At 43.9% G+C, this 24,627-nt stretch overlaps 1 protein-coding gene across 2 annotated transcripts in view; it reads right to left on the reverse strand.

Annotated features, from left to right (window-relative positions):
- Window positions 1-7,022, reverse strand: part of LOC115086150 (galectin-1-like) — a 48,623-nt gene extending 41,601 nt beyond the window's left edge. For both annotated transcript variants that reach the window (XM_029592652.1, XM_029592653.1), the window contains exons 1-2: window positions 6,978-7,022; window positions 5,209-5,288 (exon numbers count right to left, since the gene is read on the reverse strand). In XM_029592652.1, the coding sequence (XP_029448512.1) occupies window positions 5,209-5,288; window positions 6,978-6,983 (86 nt within the window). In that variant the 5' untranslated portion in view covers window positions 6,984-7,022. The remainder of the gene's footprint in view (window positions 1-5,208; window positions 5,289-6,977) is intronic.
- Window positions 7,023-24,627: the final 17,605 nt, after the last annotated feature.

Raw genomic sequence — 24,627 nt, forward strand, 5'->3', positions numbered from 1 at the left:
GATATGCATCCTAGAGTTCTGAAGGAGCTCAAAAATGATATTTCTGATCTATTACTTAAAATTTGTAACCTATCATTAAAATCATCCATTGTACCTAAAGACTGGAGGATGGCCAATGTAACCCTAATATTTAAAATGGGATCCAGGAGTGATCCAGGAAACTAAAGACAAGTGAGCCTGACTTCAGTGCCAGGAAAAATAGTGGAAACTATTCTAAAGATCCAAATCACAGAGCATATAGAAAGACATGGTTTAATGGAACACAGTCAACATGGATTTACCCAAGGGAAGTCTTACCTCACAAATCTGCTTCATTTTTTTGAAGGGGTTAATAAATATGTGGATAAAGACGAACCAGTAGATGTAGTGTATTTGAATTTTCAGAAGGCATTTGACAAAGTCCCTCATGAAAGACTTCTAAGAAAACTAAAATGTCATGGGATAGGAGGCGATGTCCTTTCGTGGATTATAAACTGGTTAAAAGACAGGAAACAGAGAGTAAGATTAAATGGCCAATTTTCTCAGTAGGAAAGGGTAAAGAGTGGAGTGCCTCAGGGATCTGTACTTGGACCGGTGCTTTTCAATATATTTATAAATGATCTGGAAAGGAATATGATGAGTGTGGTTATCAAATTTGCAGATGATACAAAATTATTCAGAGTAGTTAAATCACAAGCAGACTGTGATACATTACAGGAGGACCTTGCAAGACTTGAAGACTGGGCATCCAAATGGCAGATGAAATTTAATGTGGACAAGAGCAAGGTGTTGCATATAGGGAAAAATAACCTTTGCTGTAGTTACATGATGTTAGGCTCCATATTAGGAGCTATCACCCTGGAAAAAATTCTAGGCATCATAGTGAATAATATTTTGAAATCATTGTCTCAGTGTGCTGCAGCAGTCAAAATAGCAAACATAATGTTAGGAATTATTAGGAAGGGAATGATTAACAAAATGGAAAATGTCATAATGCCTCTGTAACGCTCTATGGTGAGACTGCATCTTGAATACTGTGTACAATTCTGGTCGCCGCATCTCAAAAAAGATATAGTTGTGATGGAGAAGGTACAGAGAAGGGCGACCAAAATGATAAAGGGGATGAAACAGCTCCACTATGAGGAAAGGCTGAAGAGGTTAGAGCTGTTCAGTTTGGAGAAGAGATGGCTGAGGGGGATATGATAGAGGTCTTTAAAATCATGAGAGGTCTTGAACGAGTAGATGTGAATCGATTATTTACACTTTTGGATAATAGAAGGACTGGATTTAAGGATGCTGGAAGAGTGGTCGAAGATATGGCAGCTGAGATTCAATGCCAAGAAGTGCAGTCATGCATATGGGGAGTGGAAATCCGAATGAACTGTATTCGATGGGGGGAAAAGGGCTGATGTGCACGGAGCAGGAGAGAGACCTTGGGGTGATAGTGTCTAACAATATGAAGTCTGCGAAACAATGCGACAAGGTGATAGCAAAAGCCAGTAGAATGCTGGGCTGCATAGAGAGAGGAATATCGAGTAAGAAAAGGGAAGTGATTATCTCCTTGTACAGGTCCTTGGTGAGGCCTCACCTGGAGTACTGTGTTCAGTTCTGGAGACCGTATCTACAAAGAAACAAGGACAAGATGGAAGCGGTACAGAGAAGGGTGACCAGGAAGGTGGAGGGTCTTCATCGGATGACATACGAGGAGAGATTGAACAATCTAAATATGTACTCCCTGGAGGAAAGGAGGAGCAGGGGTGATATGATTCAGACTTTCAGATACTTGAAAAACTTTAATGATCCAAAGACAACGACAAACCTTTTCCGTCAGAAAAAATCAGCAGAACCAGAGGTCACGAGCTGAGGCTCCAGGGAGGAAGACTAAGAACCAATGTCAGGAAGTATTTCTTCACGGAAAGGGTGGTGGATGCCTGGAATGCCCTTCCGGAGGAAGTGGTAAAGTCTAAAACTGTGAACGACTTCAAAGGGGCATGGGATAAACACTGTGGATCCATCAAGTCTAGAGGGCGTGAATAAAGAGGAGGCAGCAAAACACTGCACGGAGCGGCAGTAGCCACAGAGGCATTCACGGAGCAGGATGCCAGTGGCCAGTAGTTGGTGTTCCACCTTCACGGAGCGGAAGGATGGAGGACTGCTATCTCCAAAAAAAGCAAAAAACAAAAAAACAAACAAAAAAATAAAAACAGGGGTGGATAAGAGTATGGGGTAAGGGTGTGGCCTGCTTGTTACAGCGGTTGCTACCCCTAATTGAGCTGGACGTTCACTTGGATGCAGATACGGCGCTGCTCTCTAAATTTGGTGGGGTGAAGGGGAATTAGGGCTGGAGGGTACTGGAAGCCAATAGTAACAGGTGGGAGAGAAAAAAAGGGGGAAAAAATGGATAAAGTGCGTAGCTTGTTGGGCAGAATAGATGGGCCATTTGGTCTTCTTCTGCCGTCATTTCTATGTTTCTATGTTTCTATGACTGGGGACACTCCATGAAGTTAGCAAGTAGTACATTTAAGACTAATTGGAGAAAATTCTTTTTCACTCAACACTCATTTAAGCTCTGGAATTTGTTGCCAGAGGATCTGGTTAGTGCAGTTAGTGTAGCTGGGTTTAAAAAACGTTTGATAAGTTATTGGAGGAGAAGTTGACTTAGGGAATGATCTCTGCTATTATTGGCATCAGTAGCATGGGATCTTCTTAGTGTTTGGGTATTTGCCAGGTTCTTGTGTTCTGGTTTGGCCTCTGTAGGAAACAGGATGCTGGGCTTGATAGAACCTTGGTCTGACCGAGCATGGCAATTTCTTATGTTCTTATGTTCTTAAGATCTTTAATGTTTGTGCTATTTGAGTGCCAGTTCTATACCCTTGACCTGGCAGTTTGCCTCTGCTCTTTTGTGTTTCTCACTCAAATATGCAGGTCCATCTGGTGCCATGAAGCCTTCTATTCACAACCTGGGGATGTTTCCATTATTCTCTCTTCCCAACTTGTTTTCTTGAGGTTATAGCATTGACTGTTCTTGGGTGGGGCCCATGCACCAGGGCTCCTTTTAGAACCCTGCACTCCTGGACCCTAAATCTACTCCCTTTGAATACAGACAGCTGCCATATAAAGATGGAGGATTTTAAAATCTTACCGCCCCACCCCCAAAACTAATCTTTAATAAGAGTTTGCCACCTTAACATGAAAAATGACATGCCGAATATATTTGCGAATGGAGCCGTTATGATCTATCCAAGAAAAATACCCAGCATAGATTTTAAAGCGCAATAGAAATTATGATTTTGCACTTTGCAACCATTTTGAAAGTGATTCAGCTTTAGACTTGGCATCTGAAGTCTTTTTCCTCTGTATTAAAAAATATAAGTTAAAAACATGTAGATATAATTCTTGCTATTGTGCCCTCACAATCATTATTTTGTTTTCAGATCTATGCTGGGTATTTTTCTTGGATAGTTTTTGAGTATATCCAGTGGTCTCTGTTATCTGGTTTGAGTATGGAGCTGTTATGAGCCAAATCTGTTTCCAATCTGGATTTTCCAATCAAGGATTATCTAAAATTTAGATATAAGAAATGTTCTCCTGCTGCCCTTCCTGTGGGAAGAAGCTCCTGCTTGGTCAGTCTATATTTGGCTGACAGACCTGCTGCCTTCTTCCGCTCTGCCAGCTTCTAGCAAATCTTAATCTAACACACTACATATACGCTGACGACGTGCAGGCACTAATCCCTATCAAGGAATCCCTTTCCAAAACCCTCATCTTCTGGAACACTTGCCTTCAATCAATCAACCACCTTCTCACTAGCCTTAACGACAAGTATGGACTATTCAAAATACCAATCTCTTCTCAGATCAATTTATCTCCGCATGTCAGAGATCTTGGTGTTATTCTTGACAATCAATTCAACTTAAAAAATGTATCAATACAACCACAAAGGACTGCTTCTTCAAACTTCAAGTAATGAAAAAGTTGAAACCCCTCCTCCATTTCCATGACTACCGCACGGTGCTTCAAGCGATCATCTTTTCAAAAATAGACTACTGTAATTCGCTCCTCTTAGGTCTCCCTGCAAATGGTACAGAATTCCGCCGCTAGGATCCTGTCCAATACCAATAGAAGAGAGCACATCACACCCATACTTCGCAACCTACACTGGCTTCCCATCAAATTTAGAATTCTCTACAAAGTCCTTATGATAATCTACAAAGCCATGCACAATCTAACACCTCTTGATCTGAACTTACCTCTACGTCTCCATGAATCCTCCAGACCGATTAGATCTGCTTACAAAGGCATTCTCTATGCCCCCCCCCCCCCCAGTAAAGACAGCCCTAAGGAAACGTGCCCTATCCTCTGCGGGGCCCTCTCAATGGAATGCTCTTCTTCCAGATCTCCGGCAAAAACCATGCCCATTGACGTTAAAAAAAAACCTCAAATCCTGGCTTTTCAAACAAGCTTTTTCATAACCAGACGATCATTACCATTCCCATACTATTCTAACAAGCTTCTCCATAACCAGACTAACATTACCAATAACATACCACTTTGAACATTTACATGACCATCTTTCACAGGCCTATTATTGCACATATATTTATTTATATCTATTTTAGAATTCTCTAGTGTTGATTTACAGTTTTTTTGCTTAACCATCCCTTCATTTGCTAAATGTCTTTATTGTTAACTGCTGCTAACACTTCCCCCTGTTTTTATCCTTGTTTTCCCAGTTCCTTGTAACCCTGGTTCTATGTAATGCTTGTTGCAAAATTGTGTTCCACTGTAAACCGATATGATATGTATCTTGCCACATGAATGTCGGTATAAAAAAGTTCAAAATAAATAAATAACTCCTATCTACAGACTGACTGCATAGTATTTGGATAATGCAGAAGAGGCAGAGTTTAGTAAGGCCTACTCCATTCTGAAGGTTATGAGACTTACTCTGAGTCCAACTCCCCCTCCTCACAGGTAAGTCATGACAAAGATGCCATACCTGTTGCTGCACTACATTCATGTGCTCATATGCTCCCTCTTACAGTAGGGTTACAAGAGGACAGGACTGATTAGCCTCCACCAAGATAACAGTCAGTTAGCCCTGATCTTATTTAGGCATCTTATACCTGGCTTGCTACAAAACAGTGCAGCAATGCCCTGTCCAGAGAGGACTGCACAGATGAACAGCCTCCCATGTCTCCACAGAAGAGATCCCCCCGCACAACTTACCTTTTAGCATCCTTTGGCACAACACCCTTGATACCAATGCACTGGCCAGGTTTTAGGTTCAAGTTGTTTACAACAATTCCCTATGAAAAAGGAACAGGGAAGATATTACTCAGGTCCTAGAAACTACCAAGTCCCCAGAATTACTGCACTTACCCCCTCCCTACTAAGCAGATTAATTAATCTTCCAGATAACCATGCAATATCTACCTTCCTGATCCCTGACTAATAGCTCAGGTTAAACCACTGTTTCCTGAAGGCTGGAGAGTGTTACAAGCTGAATGCACTTTCCCTATAGGATGCATTGCCCAGGCTTTGGCTTAGAGGAATTTGCCTACAATAAGATTTTAGTGATCAAATCAATTGTTTAGAAGATTTGTTAAAAGAAAGGCTTCAATCTTTTGCTTTACAGAAAATGTTTTGTGCGACCAAATAATAATGGTGGGAGGTCAGTGTCTGATCTCTGGGACAGAGTTCACCACCTCACTGTAAGGGAGCCATCCACGTCCCATGTCCTCATTTCTTTTCAAATGCTCCTCAGTACAGAGGGAATAAAAGGTATGCACTGTTGGTGTTACCCCTCCTAAAATTCCCTTTAGTAGAAACCTCCACTATAAACCATGCCTTAGTCTCTTCAGCATATAGCCCTGAAAGCTATGTGCTCGAGAGCAGAACAAATGGGCTAGAAACCCTTGGGTTGAGAAGGTAATTTAGACCATTTCCCAGAGGCAATCCTCAAACTTTGGAAACATTCCCAGCTATTCTTTAGGGATGAAGCAACCTGGACACCAAATCCTATCACACTGTACCTTAATCCAAGGTCTGAAAGTTAGTCACCTTGAAGCTTTTTTTTTTTATTTTCTAAAGCCCTGCCTTAGACAGGGAAAAATGTTTGAAATAGTAAAAACTGATATTTTGCAGCAAGTACAAAAACATTTAACCTACGGTAACCCCAAATGGCGGTAACTGGATTTTGCATTCTCAAGAGGTGATTGGGTGGAAGGAAGAACATAAGATTGCTATACTGATCAGACCAAGGGTCCATCAAGCCCAGCATCCTGTTTCCAACAATGGCCAATGCAGGTTACAAGTACTTGACAGGATCCCAAAGGTCGATAGATTCCATGCTGCTTATCCCAGTAAAAGACAAGTAAGTTTCCACCAAAACAAAGTCTGTAGTGAAAGAGCAAGGCTTAACACTTTCAGAACAGGTACATAGCACATGCGATTAGCCTCACAGATCCAGACAGGTGTGTGTCTGATTTTACTCCACAAGTAGGACTGCCAAGATTCATTTAACTAAACAAACATGTGGCAATGAAAGAGTGTGAGGAACAGGAACAATGCAGAGAAGAATAAAGGCTTATTTAAGGGACAGAACCTGAAGTAGAGACAATTACAGTGTGCAACATGAACGTGCATTTCAAGAAGAATAACAACTTTGTTAGTTAACACTCAACAGGGAGGGAACACCAATGTTTAAGAGCAGTTTTACCCATTAGCCCACATTAAATTCATCCACAAACTGGGAAGAGGCAGGAAGAGAGAGATTTAGATCAGGAGCCTCAAATTCCCCCTCCCACTCCAGCCTAAGGAAGATTTCTCCCAGAGAAGTAATTATATGTTAAAGCACAAGATTAAAACAAAAAGAGCAAAGTCTTAAAGTGAACTCCACCACCACAATTATATCTTACAGCGCAGAATGTAATACTAAATATTTTAAGTAAAACCCAAAAAGCCCTCCCAGCCTCACAAAGATCCTAATTACTCACTGCCATTCTGCGTCCTAGGTCACTGCCGATCACCCGCAAGATCAAACCCAAAATCTCAGAGAAGAGTAAAAATCTGGTAGTGGTCTCTGTCTTTATATACAGTTTGTGGCAGGGTCACCTGACCGGCCCCAGCCTCAGAACCAATCAAAAAAGGAGGATTTTGATTGGCAGCTCTCTGACATCTTCCAGGTTGCCTGTAGCTATCCCTCACCACTCAGCATATTTGGAAACTTGCTACAGCCATATTTCAGAGTCAGCAGTTGATATGCACAGATATCTGAGAGTGGAAAGGAAAGTGATGACTGCAGTTCTTCAGGGAACAGTCCTGGGAATGGGGCCAATTCAATATCTTTCTGCGTGATACTGCAGATTGGTTAACAAATAAAAAACAAAAGGAATAAATATCTATATCAGCTGATTCCTTTTAATTGAACTAAATACATTTCATGACTAGAGTGGACCCAAGTTAGGGAATGGACAGAATGAGAATCGAGCTAAGAAAGTGCAAAAGTGGTCAAATGCCCATGCGGCTGACAGTACCACAGCTCCTACTTCCCTTCAAGAATTCTTCTTGCTTCTTCCTGCCCATATGGCCGATGCTCTGACTCCTTTCTTCCTGGGTGGGCTTGTGGAGGCACTTCCCGGTTGCACCTGGAGTTTTCAATGTTGACTTGGAGACTTGGCAAATTTTTAAAAATTCCAGAGTCTCTAGCCTAAGCCAGAGATTTCCCAGATATGACTATATTCAATGATTTCAAAGTACAGAAGCAGTGCAACAGACAGTGACCAGAGCCAGAGGGATGCTAGGGTAGATAGGGAATGGCACAACTAGTAGAAAAACATGGAAGTGATTATGCCATTGTACAGATTGTTGGTGAGATCACACCTGAAGTATTGAATTCATTTTTGTTCCAAGACAGACAAAGTGGAGGCAGTCCTGAGAAGAGATATCAAAATGCATGGAGTCTGCACTAAAAACCATATGATTTAAGACTAAAGGATCTAAATCAAGGAGTGGTTACATGGGAGATATATTATAGCTCAAAATATACATATGGGGGCAAACTCAACATCATAAAACAAACATTACATTTTGGAATGACAATAGATAATCAATACCAGCTTATATATGGACCATAAAGGTACAACACTTTTATTATTTTCCTTTTTCCATTATTAAATAGTTAAATAATAAGTCTTATACCAATGTACATCATGACAATAACATTCATACCACCATCATCCATGTTGTGTTCTGCGCCTCCTTGCTAGATTTAAAGGGACCTCGTCCCTTTAACTACTCTCAGCTGTTCTCAATGATCCAGAGCAGAGGAAGTATATAAGGAGACTTCCTCTGCTCATTCCTTGACTTGGCATCGTCCTTCCAGCGTTGTTTGAGTCTGCTTGCTTCGGTGAGTCTTCTTGCACTTTGGATCCTTGTTCCTGACTTCGGACTGGCAAGCGGTGATTCCTGGTGTGTGACCTCGGACTGGTAAGCGACAACCCTCTGGCACTTGACCTTGTACTTCTTCTGGACCATCGTCTCCAAGGGCCCACCTAAGTCCCAGCGGCTCGGGTCCCTACGGGCTCCTTCCGGGGGGACTGCGGGCTTCCAGGGGTGAAGCTCCAGTTAGCCCTTGCACTGAGCTCTCAATTCTTTGACCTTTCAAAGGTCCACCTAAGTCCCAGCAGTCCAGGTCCCTACGGGCTCCTCCTGGGGGGACCGCGGGCTTCCAGTGGCGAAGACACAGTTCCTCTCCTTGACGTCACAACTCTTCGTCTGCCTCCACAGTCGCCTCAGTCTCCAGTGCCGAGGGTCAGCTGGTCGCATCTTCTGCTCTGCCTCGCCACCCGACGGGAGAACCTACGGATCCACCTCCTCAGGTATACCATCCTCCCGTCAGTCCAAGAGTTCACAAGCCTGAGCATAACAGATTGCCAAGTCCATGGACCCGGTGGAGGCATCTGCCTGCCAGGCCATTCCGGGGATGGCCCAGCACCTGAAGGATCAGCAAAAGACCCTGGATGCCCTTGTCTCTGCAGTGGAGGGCCTGAACCAACGCTTTGAAGAGTTAGGGCCCATGAACCCCACTCTGCCGTCCCCGCCTGTGGCACCGTGCAGGCCACCGTGGGCGATCTTGGGCAGGTAATTCCTATGCAACTCCCGGCGCCCTCTTGATACACTGGAGATGCGAAGTTGTGTCGGGGATTCCTTAGCCAGTGCCAGGTTCGTTTTTCTTTGTTGCCCACTCAGTTTCCTAATGACCTGGTCAAAACTAGTTACATTATGTCCCTGCTCGACGGGAAGCCTTTGATCTGGGCCTCTCACCTATGGGAGAGAAGAGACCCGGTGTTTGGAAACCTGGACCAGTTTCTGTCTGCTTTTCGACAGATTTTTGATGAGCCTGTCCGTAAACCTACCGCTGTCTCAGAACTACTCCGGTTGCGACAGGGTACTCGGACAGCGGCTGAGTACGCGACAGAGTTCCGCACCCTGGTCACAGAGCTAAACTGGAGAGAGGATTGCCTCCATGGGATCTTCTTGGAGGGGCTAGCCCCACGCCTTCAGAATGAACTAGCAGCAAGGGAACTCCCGGATGATCTTAATGGCATGATAGATTTAGCCAATCGAGCGGATCATCACATGCGGTTTCGCCTTCCAGAAGTGAAGGCAGGAAGGAGGCCCTCGTCTTCTCCCAAGGATGCATCTGGAGCCCTTCGAACACCGGTCAAAGAGCCCATGGAATTGGGCCGTGGGAGAGTATCTCAACAAGAGCGCCGGTGGCGAATTAAGGAAGGACTTTGTTTCTATTGCGGCGCAGCGGGCCATCATATAGCCGCATGCCAGCACGGCCTGAAAACTCTCGGGCCTAGGACCTGAAGGAGATCTCTTTCTGGGCCTAACCTCACCTGCACCTCCACTAATGCTACCAGTGGCGCTAACGTCTGCGGACGGTGAATTCCACACGTTAGCTCTGGTAGACTCCGGCGCCGGCGGCAATTTCGTTATGAAGAGCCTGGTGGAGCATCTGAAGATTCCACAGACCCGTGTTCCCACTCCGTTGGTCATCTCATCGATCTAAGGTAAACCCCTCCCGGAACGTGTGACACACATTACGGTTCCCGTCCAGTTGAGGGTTGGACTCCTTCATTGAGAGCGGATGCCATTCCATATCTTGGAGTATTCTATACATCCTGTCGTCCTGGGCCTCCCCTGGCTCCAGGAACACGGTCCTCAGTTCGACTGGAAAACCCTGCAACTATCTCACTGGGGGCCGAATTGTCATGGCAATTGCCTCCATTCGGTGATTCCGGTCTCATGCGCCACCTCCCCCACCAGTCCTCAATGCCTGCCGGCCTCGTATGCGTCATACGTGGATGTCTTCTCAAAGCAAAAGGCCGAGATACTTCCGCCCCATCGGTCATTCGATTGCGCCATCAACCTCCTTCCTGGCACGGAGCCTCCCCGGGGGCGCACCTATGCCCTGTCACCTGCGGAGACGCAAGCTATGACCCAGTACATCTAAGAGAATCTGGAAAGGGGCTTCATTTGGAAGTCAACGTCCCCTGCAGGTGCTTGGTTCTTCTTCGTTGGAAAGAAGGACGGAACCCTTTGCCCTTGTATCGACTACCGGGGCCTGAATGCTATAATGGTCAAGGACCGGTACTCCTTGCCCCTCATCTCCAAGCTCTTCGACCGTCTGCAAGGTGCGAGGGTCTTCACCAAGTTGTATCTCTGAGGGGTCTATAACCTGATTCGCATCTAAGAGGGGGACGAATGGAAGATGGCCTTCAACACCCGAGATGGCCACTATGAGTATTTAGTGATGCCGTTCGGGCTCTGTAATGCCCCAGCGGTGTTCCAGAACACCATGAATGAGATACTCCGTGATCTCTTGTATTGGTGTGTGGTCGTGTACCTGGGCAACATTTTGATATTTTCGGACTCTCTGACCACTCACCGCCAGCACGTCGTCCAAGTATTGCAACGGTTACGAGAGAATAGACTGTACGCACAACGTCTCCAGTGAGGGATTCCGTATGGACCCCCAGAAGCTAAAGGCCATTTGGGAATGGCCGCAACCTTCCGGACTCAAGGCACTCAACGGTTTTTGGGTTTCGCCAATTGGATCCGTAGGTTCTTCCGACGGAAGAACCTATGGATCCACCTCCTCAGGTATACCATCCTCCCGTCGGTCTAAGGGTTCACAAGCCTGAGCATAACAACCCATACACATTCATCCATCCACAACCCAAATAAAATATCACATGTAAAACCCCATCACAGTGTACCCAGTCCCGAATCATAAACCCCAACAAGGTCCCTTGTTTCACCCTCCACAGGCTTCTTGAGGGGGTATATTGATTCACCCATCACATAAAACCACTTAATCACTGTTATCCACAGTTCGCAATGGCAACTGCTTGTTCCTCAGTGCACGTAGCTCCACCAACTTCCTACACAATCTGCAATGGCACTACCACATACAAAATAAAAATTAAAATACAAATATAAGATATACCAAACCACTCACTCAATTTAACAACAAAACACCCACAATCACCTAATGTTGAATGTGCCGGCTGCAGCAGGCCCGCGGCCACGCTCTCTTTCCCTCTACTGCCGAATCCAGCATCTGGCTCCACGTCCCTCACGGCAGTAGGCCACCGGCTCCATCCTCGGGCTAACCCCGGCACTCCTGACACTGCGACAAGCTCCTGTGCTCCGAGATGGGACTCCTTGGGGTTTTCTCCAACCACTTCCAGCTCCCGAAAAGCCAAGGGTGCATCTCTCCACGGATTTCATTGTGGACTTGCCACCATCCAAGGATCGCACAGACATATGGGTTACCATCGATAGGTTTAAAATATAGCCCAATTTATTCCATTACCAGGCCTACCTTCTGCTTCTGAATTGACATGCCTGTTCTTCCTCCATATATTCCGGATGCACGGCTTGCCCAAGGATATTGTTTCAGACAGAGGTCCACAGTTTGGACGTTACTGATGCACTCTCTGCAATAAGTTTGGCATTAACATCAGCTTAACCACAGCATACCAACCACAGGCCAACGGACAAGCTGAAAGAATGAATTGCTCCTTAAAATCCTTCCTTTGTGTCTATATAAATGACCGTCAAGACAACTGGTCCAAACTCCTTCCTTGGATGGAGTTCTCCCACAACTCCCATGTTGCCACTGCCACAGGTACGTTGCCTTTTTCCATCGTTTATGGTAAGCAACCTCGACTACTACTACCCAAACCGTTATCTGTACCGACTCCTGCTGCGCAAGCTACTGTAGATGTCCTCAAGGCACTCTGGAATCAGACAAATCTTTGCCTACGCCAAGCCGTATCTTGGGCCAAGAAGTCTGTGGACATTCATCGTCGCTCTGCTCCTGAGTTTCTCCCTGGCCAGAAAGTCTGGTTGAGTACAAGGTATATTCGGCTTAAGATACCTTCCCAAAGGTTTGCACCAAGATATATCGGACCATTTCCAGTCATTTGTCATGTTGGACCTGTTACATACCAGCTTTGGCTGCCACCAAAGTTGGGAATTCACAATACGTTCCATGTGCCTTCTGAAGCCAGTAATCCTATCCTGGCCTTCATGTAAAGTTATTGAACCATCGCAGCTGGTTGCGGAATCCGACACTACTTACAAGGTCCATGAAGTTTTAGATGTTCACTGTAGGGGCCACCGATGGGAATACCTCCTTTCTTGGGAGGGTTTCGGCCCAGAAGAAAATTCGTGGGAACCAGCTTGTAACATCCTGGATAAAAACCTCCTCCTCCAGTTTCATTGTGCCCATCCGGGCAAACCCAGACCTCCAAGGGGGGGGGGGGCGTAAGGGGAGGGGTACTGTTGCATGTGCCAGCCACGGCAGGCCCATGGCCTGGCCCTCTTACCCTTTACTGCCGAATCCAGTGTCTGGCTCCACGTCCCTCATGGCGGTAGGCCGTCGGCTCCATCCTTGGGCCAACCTCGGCACTCCTGACACTGTGACAAGCTCCTGTGTTCCAAGACGGGCCGATCCTTGTGGCCCGCAGAGAGATGCCACTGTTCAGTGCCGTGCCCCTCCCTAGGTGCATGCGTGTGCATCACTGCTGCTTATGAAGGGCCTGCAGCAGGAACTTGGCCGCAGCCCCGGATGATGACGTCGCTGAAGCTCCAATATATAAGGCTGGGCTCAGCTCCTGTTAATCACCTTTGCAACAGGTCTCCACACTGATCATGTACTTCGTTGCCTCCTGGTGATTCCTCTGTATTCCTGTTCCTTTTGAGTTCCTATTCCTGGTTGTCTCCTTCATCTTGTGTTCCTGCTACCCAGCTTCCTTACGGACTCATCTTCCTTTGGACCCGACCCCTGCTTTGCCCGACCACGCTATTGATCTTCTCCTGGACCTGACCTCTGCTTTGCCCGACCACACCCTTGATCTTCTCCTGGACCCAACCTCTATTTTGCCCGACCACGCTATTGATCTTCTTCTTGACCCGACCTCTGCTTTGCCCAACCACGCCATTGATCTTCTCCTGGACCCTACCTCTGCTTTGCCCGTCCACGCTACTGATCATCTCCTAGTCCAGACCTCTGCTTTGCCTGACCATGCTACTGATCATCTCCTAGACCAGACCTCCGCTTTGCCTGAACACACTACTGATCATCTCCTAGTCCAGACCTCTGCTTTGCCTGACCATGCTACTGATCATCTCCTAGACCAGACCTCCGCTTTGCCTGAACACGCTACTGATCATCTCCTAGTCCAGACCTTCGCTTTGCCTGACCACGCTACTGATCATCTCCTAGATCAGAACTCAGCCTTGTCTTGCCACCGCTCCTTGATTGCCGCCAGCCCTGCTTTCAGCTTGCTCGACGCCTCTTCAGTCTACATCACGGATTTGGCTTTTCAGGCTTTGGCCTGTTCTTGCTCGGGCGCCCCGTGTCAGACTTTGGTACCTATTGGCGCACGGGTCTCTGGGACTCTGCCTCGTCCAGTATAGATTTTCTAGTTCAGCTGTTGCTGCCTCTGGGCTGACCACACCATCCTTTCTTCGACGACTACATATGGAGGCCCACCTAACTCCTGCCATCCCCGGTACCCAAAGGCTCAACCCGCGGGGAACGAGGGCTGGTATTGGCAAAGCTCCAGCCAGCCTCCGTCAGTCAGCCCACTCTGCCAGCCGACGGTGGAGACCCGTAGAATCCCTCCTATGGGTAGCATCAACCCCCACCTCGGCCCAAGGGTCCACCTCCTACGCAACACCTAAATACTGCCATAACTCACTTAAAGCAAACTTCAATAAATTTTTCACGTTTATACTGTTCTTATCTTCACTGCTCCACTTCAACAATATCCATTTTGTCTATAAATACAAAAAAATTATAAAACCAAATACCCTCATCTACCAAACCGCCAAATATATTGAATTTAAAATGAGCTCCATACCTCATTATCCACATTGATTCATTACTATTAAATACAGTCTAGATCACTTTCAGTGCCGTCAATACACAATGATCTCCTTTCCTATTCATATAAAAGAAAAATATAGAAACTTAGTAACATAACCCTGGATACATTAACCATCAAACACATAACATTAACTGGATACATGAACCATCAAACACATCATTCCAGTGGGAACACTGAGAGGAGAGGATCACCTTGCTGGTGGCTGAAAGGAATCAGTAAGTTTTTGCTTGGGACATTGTCTTTTTTAAAAGTATTGGGGCAAAGTTAACTATTTGGGGATATTATTTAGTGTGATTGTGCCTTTAATAGTCAGAAAGGCAGTGAATAAACAAGTTAGACTGTTTGCATTTTTAAATAGTCAGTCAATAAGGCAGCAGTAGGTAGGCAGTGAATAAACAGTGGACTGTTTGTATTTTTAGTCAGTCAATAAGGTAGCAGTAGGTAGTGTGTTTATTTTTAAAAAGTCTGCAGAACTGAGTGTTCTCCAAACTTTTAAAGAGTTGAGTGTTTGTATTTAATACTGAGTGCTTGTATTGAAAAAAAAAAAACCCCACAAAAAAAAAAAAAAACAACAACCCAAAAAGTAGCCAGAAGCTAGAAATAAGCTAGGAGCAGTGTATACCAAAGTAAAAAAGTTGAATAGTTCAGCTCAGTTACTCACCTTGAAAAGGTGTTGAGGTAGTGTGATTGGGTTTGAATAGGGACCAACATTTGTTAATCAAGGGAGCAGTGAGTCACTCAGGCTAACTTAAGTTAGACTGTTTGTATTTTCCAACCCTCCCACCCCTCGCCCACCCACCCCTAGCTCATCCCTTAATTTATAGGCAGGTGCCACTTTCACAAAAAAAAAAAGCATCAACAAAAACTTTATTGAGAATTCAATCAGACCCCGGTAGGCCACTACCAGACACATAGTGAATTCACTAATACATTTAAAGGAAGTTAGACACATTCCTACTCCCATAGCAACCTAAAACTTAACTAGGAACTGATCAAAATTGAGATGAAGGCAGCAGTCCAGCAGCAAGAGGGGGGCTTCCCAGTCTTTTGCATCGAGTGTCACATGTATGATTTTCTACCCACCGGTGAGAAGTTGTACATGTGCATGCGATGCAAAGAGCTCCTGGCTCTCAGAGAACGAGTCCGATCTCTGGAGGCTAGAGTGGCAGACCTGGAGGAGCTGAGGCAGACAGAGAGGTATATAGATGAGACCTTCAGGGACATAGTAGTCAAGTCCCAACTTCAGACTGGCAGCCCTGGTACTGCCTTGGAGGAAGAAGGTCTCATGATGGGAGAGCACCAACCAGGTGTAGCAGGAAAGGATCCTGTAGCAAGGACCTGCTCTCCAGGTGATGCATTATCCTTTCGCACTGAGGATATCTCCCCAAGGCCTACTGCCCAAGAGGGAAGGGTTAGGTCGGCCATCATAGTTGGTGATTCAATTATTAGGAATGTAGATAGCTGGGTGGCTGGTGGGCGTGAGGATCGCCTGGTAACATGCCTACCTGGTGCGAAGGTGGCGGACCTCACACGTCACCTAGATAGGATTTTAGACAGTGCTGAGGAGGAGCCGGCTGTCGTGGTACATGTGGGCACCAACGACATAGGAAAATGTGGGAGGGAGGTTCTGGAAGCCAAATTTAGGCTCTCAGGTAGAAAGCTTAAATCCAGAACCTCCAGGGTAGCATTCTCTGAACTGCTCCCTGTTCCACGCGCAGGTCACCAGAGGCAGGCAGAGCTCCGGAGTCTCAATGCGTGGATGAGACGATGGTGCAAGGAAGAGGGATTCAGTTTTGTTAGGAACTGGGGAACCTTTTGGGGAAGGGGGAGTCTCTTCCGAAGGGATGGGCTGCACCTTAACCAGGGTGGAACCAGACTGCTGGCGCTAACCTTTAAAAAGGAGATAGAGCAGCTTTTAAACTAGAACAAAGGGGAAAGCCGACCATCACTCAGCAGCGCATGGTTCGGAGAGAGGTATCTTTAAAGGATACTAATGATGCATTAGAATTAGAGCATCCCGACAGTGAGGTTCCAATAATTAGAAAAGTAGTCCAAGTGCCTGTAACTAAAAACTCACCTGAGCTAGAAAATTCTAACTTATCCCTATCAATTAAAAAGCAGAATGAAAATAAAAACAAAAAACAAACTTTGAAATGTTTGTATGCTAATGCCAGAAGTCTAAGAAGTAAGATGGGAGAATTAGAATGTATAGCAGTAAATGATGACATAGACTTCATTGGCATCTCAGAGACACGGTGGAAAGAGGATAACCAATGGGACACTGCTATACCGGGGTACAAATTATATCGCAATGACAGAGAGGAGCACTCGGGAGGAGGTGTGGCACTTTATGTCCGGGATGGCATAGAGTCCAACAGGATAAAAATCCTGCATGAGACTAAATACAAAATTGAATCTTTATGGGTAGAAATCCCTTGTGTGTCAGGGAAGACTATAGTGATAGGGGTATACTACCGTCCACCTGGTCAAGATGGTGAAACGGACAGTGAAATGCTAAGAGAAATTAGGGAAGCTAACTAAATTGGTAGTGCAGTAATAATGGGAGACTTCAATTATCCCAATATAGACTGGGTAAATGTATCATCGGGTCACACTAGAGAGATAACGTTCCTGGATGGAATAAATGATAGCTTTATGGAGCAATTGGTTCAGGAACCGACAAGAGAGGGAGCATTTTTAGATCTAATTCTCAGTGGAGCACAGGACTTGGTGAGAGAGGTAATGGTGGTGGGGCCGTTTGGCAATAGTGATCATAATATGATCAAATTTGATTTAATGACTGGAAAAGGAACAGTGTGCAAATCCAAGGCTCTCGTGCTAAACTTTCAAAAGGGAAACTTTGATAAAATGAGAAGAATTGTTAGAAAAAAACTGAAAGGAGCAGCTACAAAAGTAAAAAATGTCCAAGAGGCGTGGTCATTGTTAAAAAATACCATTCTAGAAGCACAGTCCAGATGTATTCCACACATTAAGAAATGTGGAAAGAAGGCAAAACGATTACCGGCATGGTTAAAAGGGGAGGTGAAAGAAGCTATTTTAGCCAAAAGATCTTCATTCAAAAATTGGAAGAAGGATCCAACAGAAGAAAATAGGGTAAAGCATAAACATTGGCAAGTTAAATGTAAGACATTGATAAGACAGGCTAAGATAGAATTTGAAAAGAAGTTGGCTGTAGAGGCAAAAACTCACAGTAAAAACCTTTTTAAATATATCTGAAGCAGAAAGCCTGTGAGGGAGTCAGTTGGACCGTTAGATGATCGAGGGGTTAAAGGGGCACTTAGAGAAGATAAGGCCATCGCGGAAAGATTAAATGATTTCTTTGCTTCAGTGTTTACTGAAGAGGATGTTGGGGAGGTACCCGTAATGGAGAAGGTTTTCATGGGTAATGATTCAGATGGACTGAATCAAATCACGGTGAACCTAGAAGATGTGGTAGGCCTGATTGACAAACTGAAGAGTAGTAAATCACCTGGACCGGATGGTATACACCCCAGAGTTCTGAAGGAACTAAAAAATGAAATTTCAGACCTATTAGTAAAAATTTGTAACTTATCATTAAAATCATCCATTATACCTGAAGACTGGAGGATAGCAAATGTAACCCCAATATTTAAAAAGGACTCCAGGGATGATCCGGGAAACTCAGACCGGTTAGCCTGACTTCAGTGCCAGGAAAAATAGTGGAAAGTGTTCTAAACATCAAAATCACAGAACATATAGAAAGACATGGTTTAATGGAACAAAGTCAGCATGGCTTTACCCAGGGCAAGTCTTGCCTCACAAATTTGCTTCACTTTTTTGAAGGAGTTAATAAACATGTGGATAAAGGTGAACCGGTAGATATAGTATACTTGGATTTTCAGAAGGCGTTTGACAAAGTTCCCCATGAGAGGCTTCTAGGAAAATTAAAAAGTCATGGGATAGGTGGCGATGTCCTTTCGTGGATTGCAAACTGGCTAAAAGACAGGAAACAGAGAGTAGGATTAAATGGGCAATTTTCTCAGTGGAAGGGAGTGGACAGTGGAGTGCCTCAGGGATCTGTATTGGGACCCTTACTTTTCAATATATTTATAAATGATCTGGAAAGAAATACGACGAGTGAGATAATCAAATTTGCAGATGACACAAAATTGTTCAGAGTAGTTAAATCACAAGCAGATTGTGATAAATTGCAGGAAGACCTTGTGAGACTGGAAAATTGGGCATCCATATGGCAGATGAAATTTAATGTGGATAAGTGCAAGGTGATTCATATAGGGAAAAATAACCCATGCTATAATTACACAATGTTGGGTTCCACATTAGATGCTACAACCCAAGAAAGAGATCTAGGTGTCATAGTGGATAACACATTGAAATCGTCGGTTCAGTGTGCTGTGGCAGTCAAAAAAGCAAACAGAATGTTGGGAATTATTAGAAAGGGAATGGTGAATACAACGGAAAATGTCATAATGCCTCTGTATCGCTCCATGGTGAGACCGCACCTTGAATACTGTGTACAATTCTGGTCGCCGCTTCTCAAAAAAAGATATAATTGCGATGGAGAAGGTACAGAGATGGGCTACCAAAATGATAAGGGGAATGGAACAGCTCCCCTATGAGGAAAGACTAAAGAGGTTAGGACTTTTCAGCTTGGAGAAGAGACGACTGAGGGGGGATATGATAGAGGTGTTTAAATTCATGAGAGGTCTAGAACGGGTAGATGTGAATCGGTTATTTACTGTTTCGGATAGTAGAAAGACTAGGGGGCACTCCATGACGTTAGCATGGGGCACATTTAAAACTAATTGGAGAAAGTTCTTTTTTACTCAATGCACAATTAAACTCTGGAATTTGTTGCCAGAGGATGTGGTTAGTGCAGTTAGTATAGCAGTGTTTAAAAAAGGATTGGATAAGTTCTTGGAGGAGAAGTCCATTACCTGCTATTAAGTTCACTTAGAGAATAGCCACTGGCGTTAGCAATGGTAACATGGAATAGACTTAGTTTTTGGGTAATTGCCAGGTTCTTATGGCCTGGATTGGCCACTGTTGGAAACAGGATGCTGGGCTTGATGGACCCTTGGTCTGACCCAGTATGGCATTTTATTATGTTCTTATGTTCTTTTTCTTATAACAAAACTTACCCAATGAAATTGCTTAGTACTTTCAACCCAAACCACCGCACAGGAGGACTGCGCTCAGAATGGACGCCGCCGTCCACATAAACTGATGCTCTACCCGATGTCTTTAAATACATATCTTAATCAATCACAACACAACCACCCACTCTTTTGTTAACCAAACCCCATAAAGCTCTTCAACCCCTAACAATTATGTCAACACAGTATTAATAAAATGCCTCCCACTCAACATTACTATTCAGCCCCCGAGGATACGATGTCCTCCACCAATAAATAAATCTTTGTTCTGTTTGCCATAAAGCTCGAGAAACATCCCCTCGATAGCCCCCACTAATTTGTTGAAGCACAAAAAACGAGTTCATCTACCCGATGGTGACATGTATTCCAATGGGCCACCAGCAGGGCCCCCTTCTTCTTAATGCGTATATTACTTTTATGTTCCACAATTCTTTGACATATGATTTGCTTCATGTGACCATTATATACTAGATTACATAGACATACAATAGCATATACGACCTTCTCAGTCTGACAAGAAAAGCAACCATTAATCACATATGGATATTTCAACAAGGGATGGTAAAACATATCAACAGCCAGCACATTCTCACACACAGAGCTCCCAAGGCATCTAATTTTACCCAAATTCTCATCACTCCTATTATCTTTCTTACTACCTGATATTAAAGATCTCAAATTCCTTCTCTTCTTTATAACAAAAATAGGTTTATCCTGGAACTCAGGTAGTGACCCCAACACAGACCAATATTTTAAAATAATACTCTTTATATACAGATCCCTGGACGAGTGAGGTATGAAACATATCAATCTGTCCACCTGAGAACAGGCAGCCGTGATTAATACATTCTCTCTGTTCGCATATAATCCCCTTTTATATGTTCTCTTCATACAGTTTCTCGGATAACCATGAACAATGCATTTCTGAATGAGTCCCTGTGCCCTAACCTTATAATCCTCAACAGAGGTGCAGATTCTACGATATCTCAAAAACTGGCTTATTGGTATAGTCTCTCTCAGTCTGTGTGGTTGGAAACTGTTGAAATGCAAAACAGAATTTTTATCAGTGGGTTTCGTGTAAATCAAGGTAGCCAATCTATCACCTACTCAATATTCTACCATATATTATATATTATATGTATTATATATTATATTATAGTGATATTCAAATGCCTAAAGATATTAATAATGAACAGGAAATGTCTTTTTCAATGGAAAGAAAGTTCTAGGACAAGGGGTCATGATATGAACCACCAAGGTGGTACTATGAGCAAATATTTTTTCATAGAAAGGATGATGGATGCATGGAACAACCTCTCAAAGCAGATGATGGAGGCTAAAACCCTACCAGACTTCAAGAAGACATGGAACAAGTACAGAAGATACTCCACTCTGACAACATCGAATTTCTGAACCTCTTGAATCAGATTTTAAAATAATGCTCCACAGATTTGATGATCCTGACTAAACAACTTACTTCCAATCTCTGTTCCCAAGTGGCTACCCATATTGAAAACTAAATTATCCATTGATTCCTTCTCTGCATAACTAGCTATCTTCAAGCAAGAATTGGATAAATTCAGTAGCAATTCAAAAGCTGCTAAATATAAAAAATTCCAGTGTGATGAGCTTGATTACATATGAGACTTTGTATATTCATGGATGTCCATCAGATGCCTGGCTCGCAAATATGTACCCTTCGCATCCGCATTGGATGACTCATCAGTAGATGAACTGGCTCCTTCTATCCATGCTGCTGGCTCTTTTTCATCTGGCTTTTCTTCACTGGACTCCCAGGAGACGAACCAACCTTTTTGTGACAGGGCCCTCCACAGGCGGATCTGTCAAGAATTACGCTGATGTCTTCTCGGTGAACCGCTCACAACAGCAACAGAATCACCCCCCAGATGGATCTCTTGTGATTTCTTTATCCTTTATCTTCTATGATCTGTCACCCCCACAATGCAACAAGAACTGATTCCCTGATCTTCAGTCTGTCCTCATGTTCCCTCACTGTAGCTGATGAACAGATTTTGGAACATGGACTTTCATTTATATCTACCATTCACCATGACGCATTTAACACTCAGGTTTATTTACAATGTTATTTTCATTTACTAACATTAAAATTGCTATTTTCACAACTCTTCTCCATATTCCTTTGTCATCTCTCGCTGCTCTAAATACATTCCACTAGGCCTCACCAATTATCTGATTCACACCTTTGAAAGACTGGTTACTAATGACATAGCCCTCACTGAGAAACTACCTTTCAGACAATATCACAATCTTTCCTAAGAGGATCGGTCTGTGGTACGCGATCTTTCTATGGACCCTTCCATAATTATTAAGCCTGCAGAGAAGAGGGTGGCATCATCATCATGGATTGAACACAATATAGAGCAAAGATTCTTCGACAACTCATGGAGATTCTATCAAGAACTCCCTTGGACTCGACTTCACAAATACTAAATGAGAACATAAATTTAATACAATCAGGAATGAAAATAAGCTTCTCACATCTAAGGAGGCCAATTTTGTCATAGAAAAACATCCTGTTAGTCCCACCTTTTACATCTTGTCTAAGTGATACAAATCCTGTCAGATTCACTCAACTGCCCTACCATAGCTTGTATTGGATCTTTACTCAAACCTCTTTCCAGGTTCGTAGATACATTTCTCCAGCCATTTATACCTTTAGCACCTTCATATATATGTGATTCTGATCATTTTGTATCTATTCTGAATGCCATAGAGCTACCTGTTGAACAATTCCTATTAGTAACTCTGGATATAGAATCCTTGCATTCTAATATATCACAAGGGGCAGCCATTACAGTTGTCCATGGCATATTGGACCAATGCCTGTCTGGTCACAGGATCCCACCAAGTTTTTGCTTAAACTCTTCCGCCTATTAAAAACTTTTTTCTTTTTAAAAACTAATTCTTTCAGCAAATAAACGGCCCGGTGATGCATGCCATTATGGCCCCTGATATCGCATGCCTATGTTTCTCATTTTGAATCATGCTGTTTTTATGATTCCTCTTTCTGGCTGCACATTCCATTATGGCTTTGGTTCATTGACTGAATATTTCTGAACAACACTGGATCTTTGAGTTACACTCTTTTCACCCCTATGGTCTGAATCAGGAGACTAACTGAGCCCCTTTTTTCTAAACAATGTTAATCTTCCATTTTCACTTAAACATTCCCAATTCCTTCTTGCTGAGTAAGTAATTCATTATTTGCTAACCTGCACTGTATTTAGCTGTCAGCAAAATGTAATCATGCTGTAGTTATGACTTTGGTTCATGTTTGTACTAATGCATTAACATTTTAAATCATTAGATTGTTCATGTGATTTGTGGTCTATATGATTTATTATTCTCTACCTTGCAAAATTTTTTCATTAACTGTAAGCAATATGTAATCAGATTGCAGTTTATAACTTTGGCTCATATTTGAACTAATGCATTAACATTTTAAATCATTAGACTGTACATGTGATTTAGGGTTCATATGATTCCTTATTATTTTGTGTGTCAAATTTTTACCTCATTGTGCCCTTTCCCCTCTCTTGTTCCTGCTCCCCCTCCCCCACCGTTCCCTATCTCCCTCTTCTCCCCTCCGCATTTTCCTTTGGTTTCCCCCTTCCCTCCCCCCCCTTTCACTTCCCTTTCCTCTTCCTTCCCCTCCTCCTTCCTTCATGATTGGCTATCTGCAGTCATGTGGCCTTTTGGTGCTAATTTTTGTTTTTGATTTATTTTTGCCATTTTCTTCTGTCAATGCTTGCAGTCCTTTCATGTCTATTAAACTTCTAGCACAGGTATGTATTTTTGTTTTATGGGTACTTGTGATGGATATTGATGGGATCCACTATTGGGAGGATGTCTGACTTATTTATTTTATATTTAGTTTGTGGTCCCTCCCCATGCAGCTTCATAGTGAAACATGGACATATCAGGGTTGAACAACTTTTTAAATCTTTATGTTATACATAGATTGCTTTCTTTTAATAAACAGATTTATACAATTCTACATCTGTGGATTAAAATCCTTTCTTGAATCATTTCCACCCATACTTTCACTGACATTGAATTAGCTGTTTGGGAATATACTGTCCTTGACTTAGTCATGTAGCTTGTAAGTATGTTGGAGAAAATATCATTTTTAAGGTGGTTATTAGATATCCATATTCCATGCCAAATGTCCTTGAAGCTGCTGGGCATGTCTCCTTTTCTGTGTAGCCATGTTCATGATGTTATCCAGAAATCTTTTCTGCATACTGGAACAAAGCAAGGAATAGGATGACCATCCTTAACCTAACTAAGCCTCACTGACTAGGCCTCATGCTAATGTTCATGTCTGTTCCAGCTCTGTGCTAACCCTAGCAGTGGAGGCAAATATGAGGAAGAGCCAGGCCTACAGGTGGAGGAGAAGCAAGTTAGGAAACCAATTAAAGTAGGTCCCAGCTTGTCCCCCACCCAGAATGCTCAGGTATAGCAATTTATGGATCAGTTTCAAAGAATCTTCAGTTCCCTGCCTGGCAGAGCCAATCTTTTAGAGCACCGGATAGTGACAGAACCAGAAGTAGTAGTATGTGTTGTGTGTGCCGGCCGCAGCAGGCCCGCAGCCAGGCCCTCTTACCCTCTGCTGCCTATTTCAGTCTCTGGATCCATTTCCCTCGTGGCTGCAGGCCGCTGGTTCCATCCCTGGGCCGTCCCCAGCGTTCTTGGCTCCACGGCAGACTCCTCTGCTCCGCGGTGGGCCTCTATGCATGGTCCATGGAGAGACGCCGCCATACAGCGTCGCGCCTTCCCTAAGTGCACGCGCTCGCATCTCTGTTTCTTTAAAAGAGCCCGCGGTGGCAACTTGGCCACGGCCCCGGATGATGACGTCGCTGAAGCTCCAGTATATAAGGCCGGGCCGAATAAGTAAATCTGCAGCTCAAAAACTAAACTTTCAAAAGGGAAACTTTGATAAAATGAGGAAAATAGTTAGAAAAAAACTGAAA

The sequence above is a fragment of the Rhinatrema bivittatum genome, chromosome 2 (genome assembly GCF_901001135.1).
Source record: "Rhinatrema bivittatum chromosome 2, aRhiBiv1.1, whole genome shotgun sequence".
Taxonomy (NCBI): Eukaryota; Metazoa; Chordata; class Amphibia; order Gymnophiona; family Rhinatrematidae; genus Rhinatrema; species Rhinatrema bivittatum.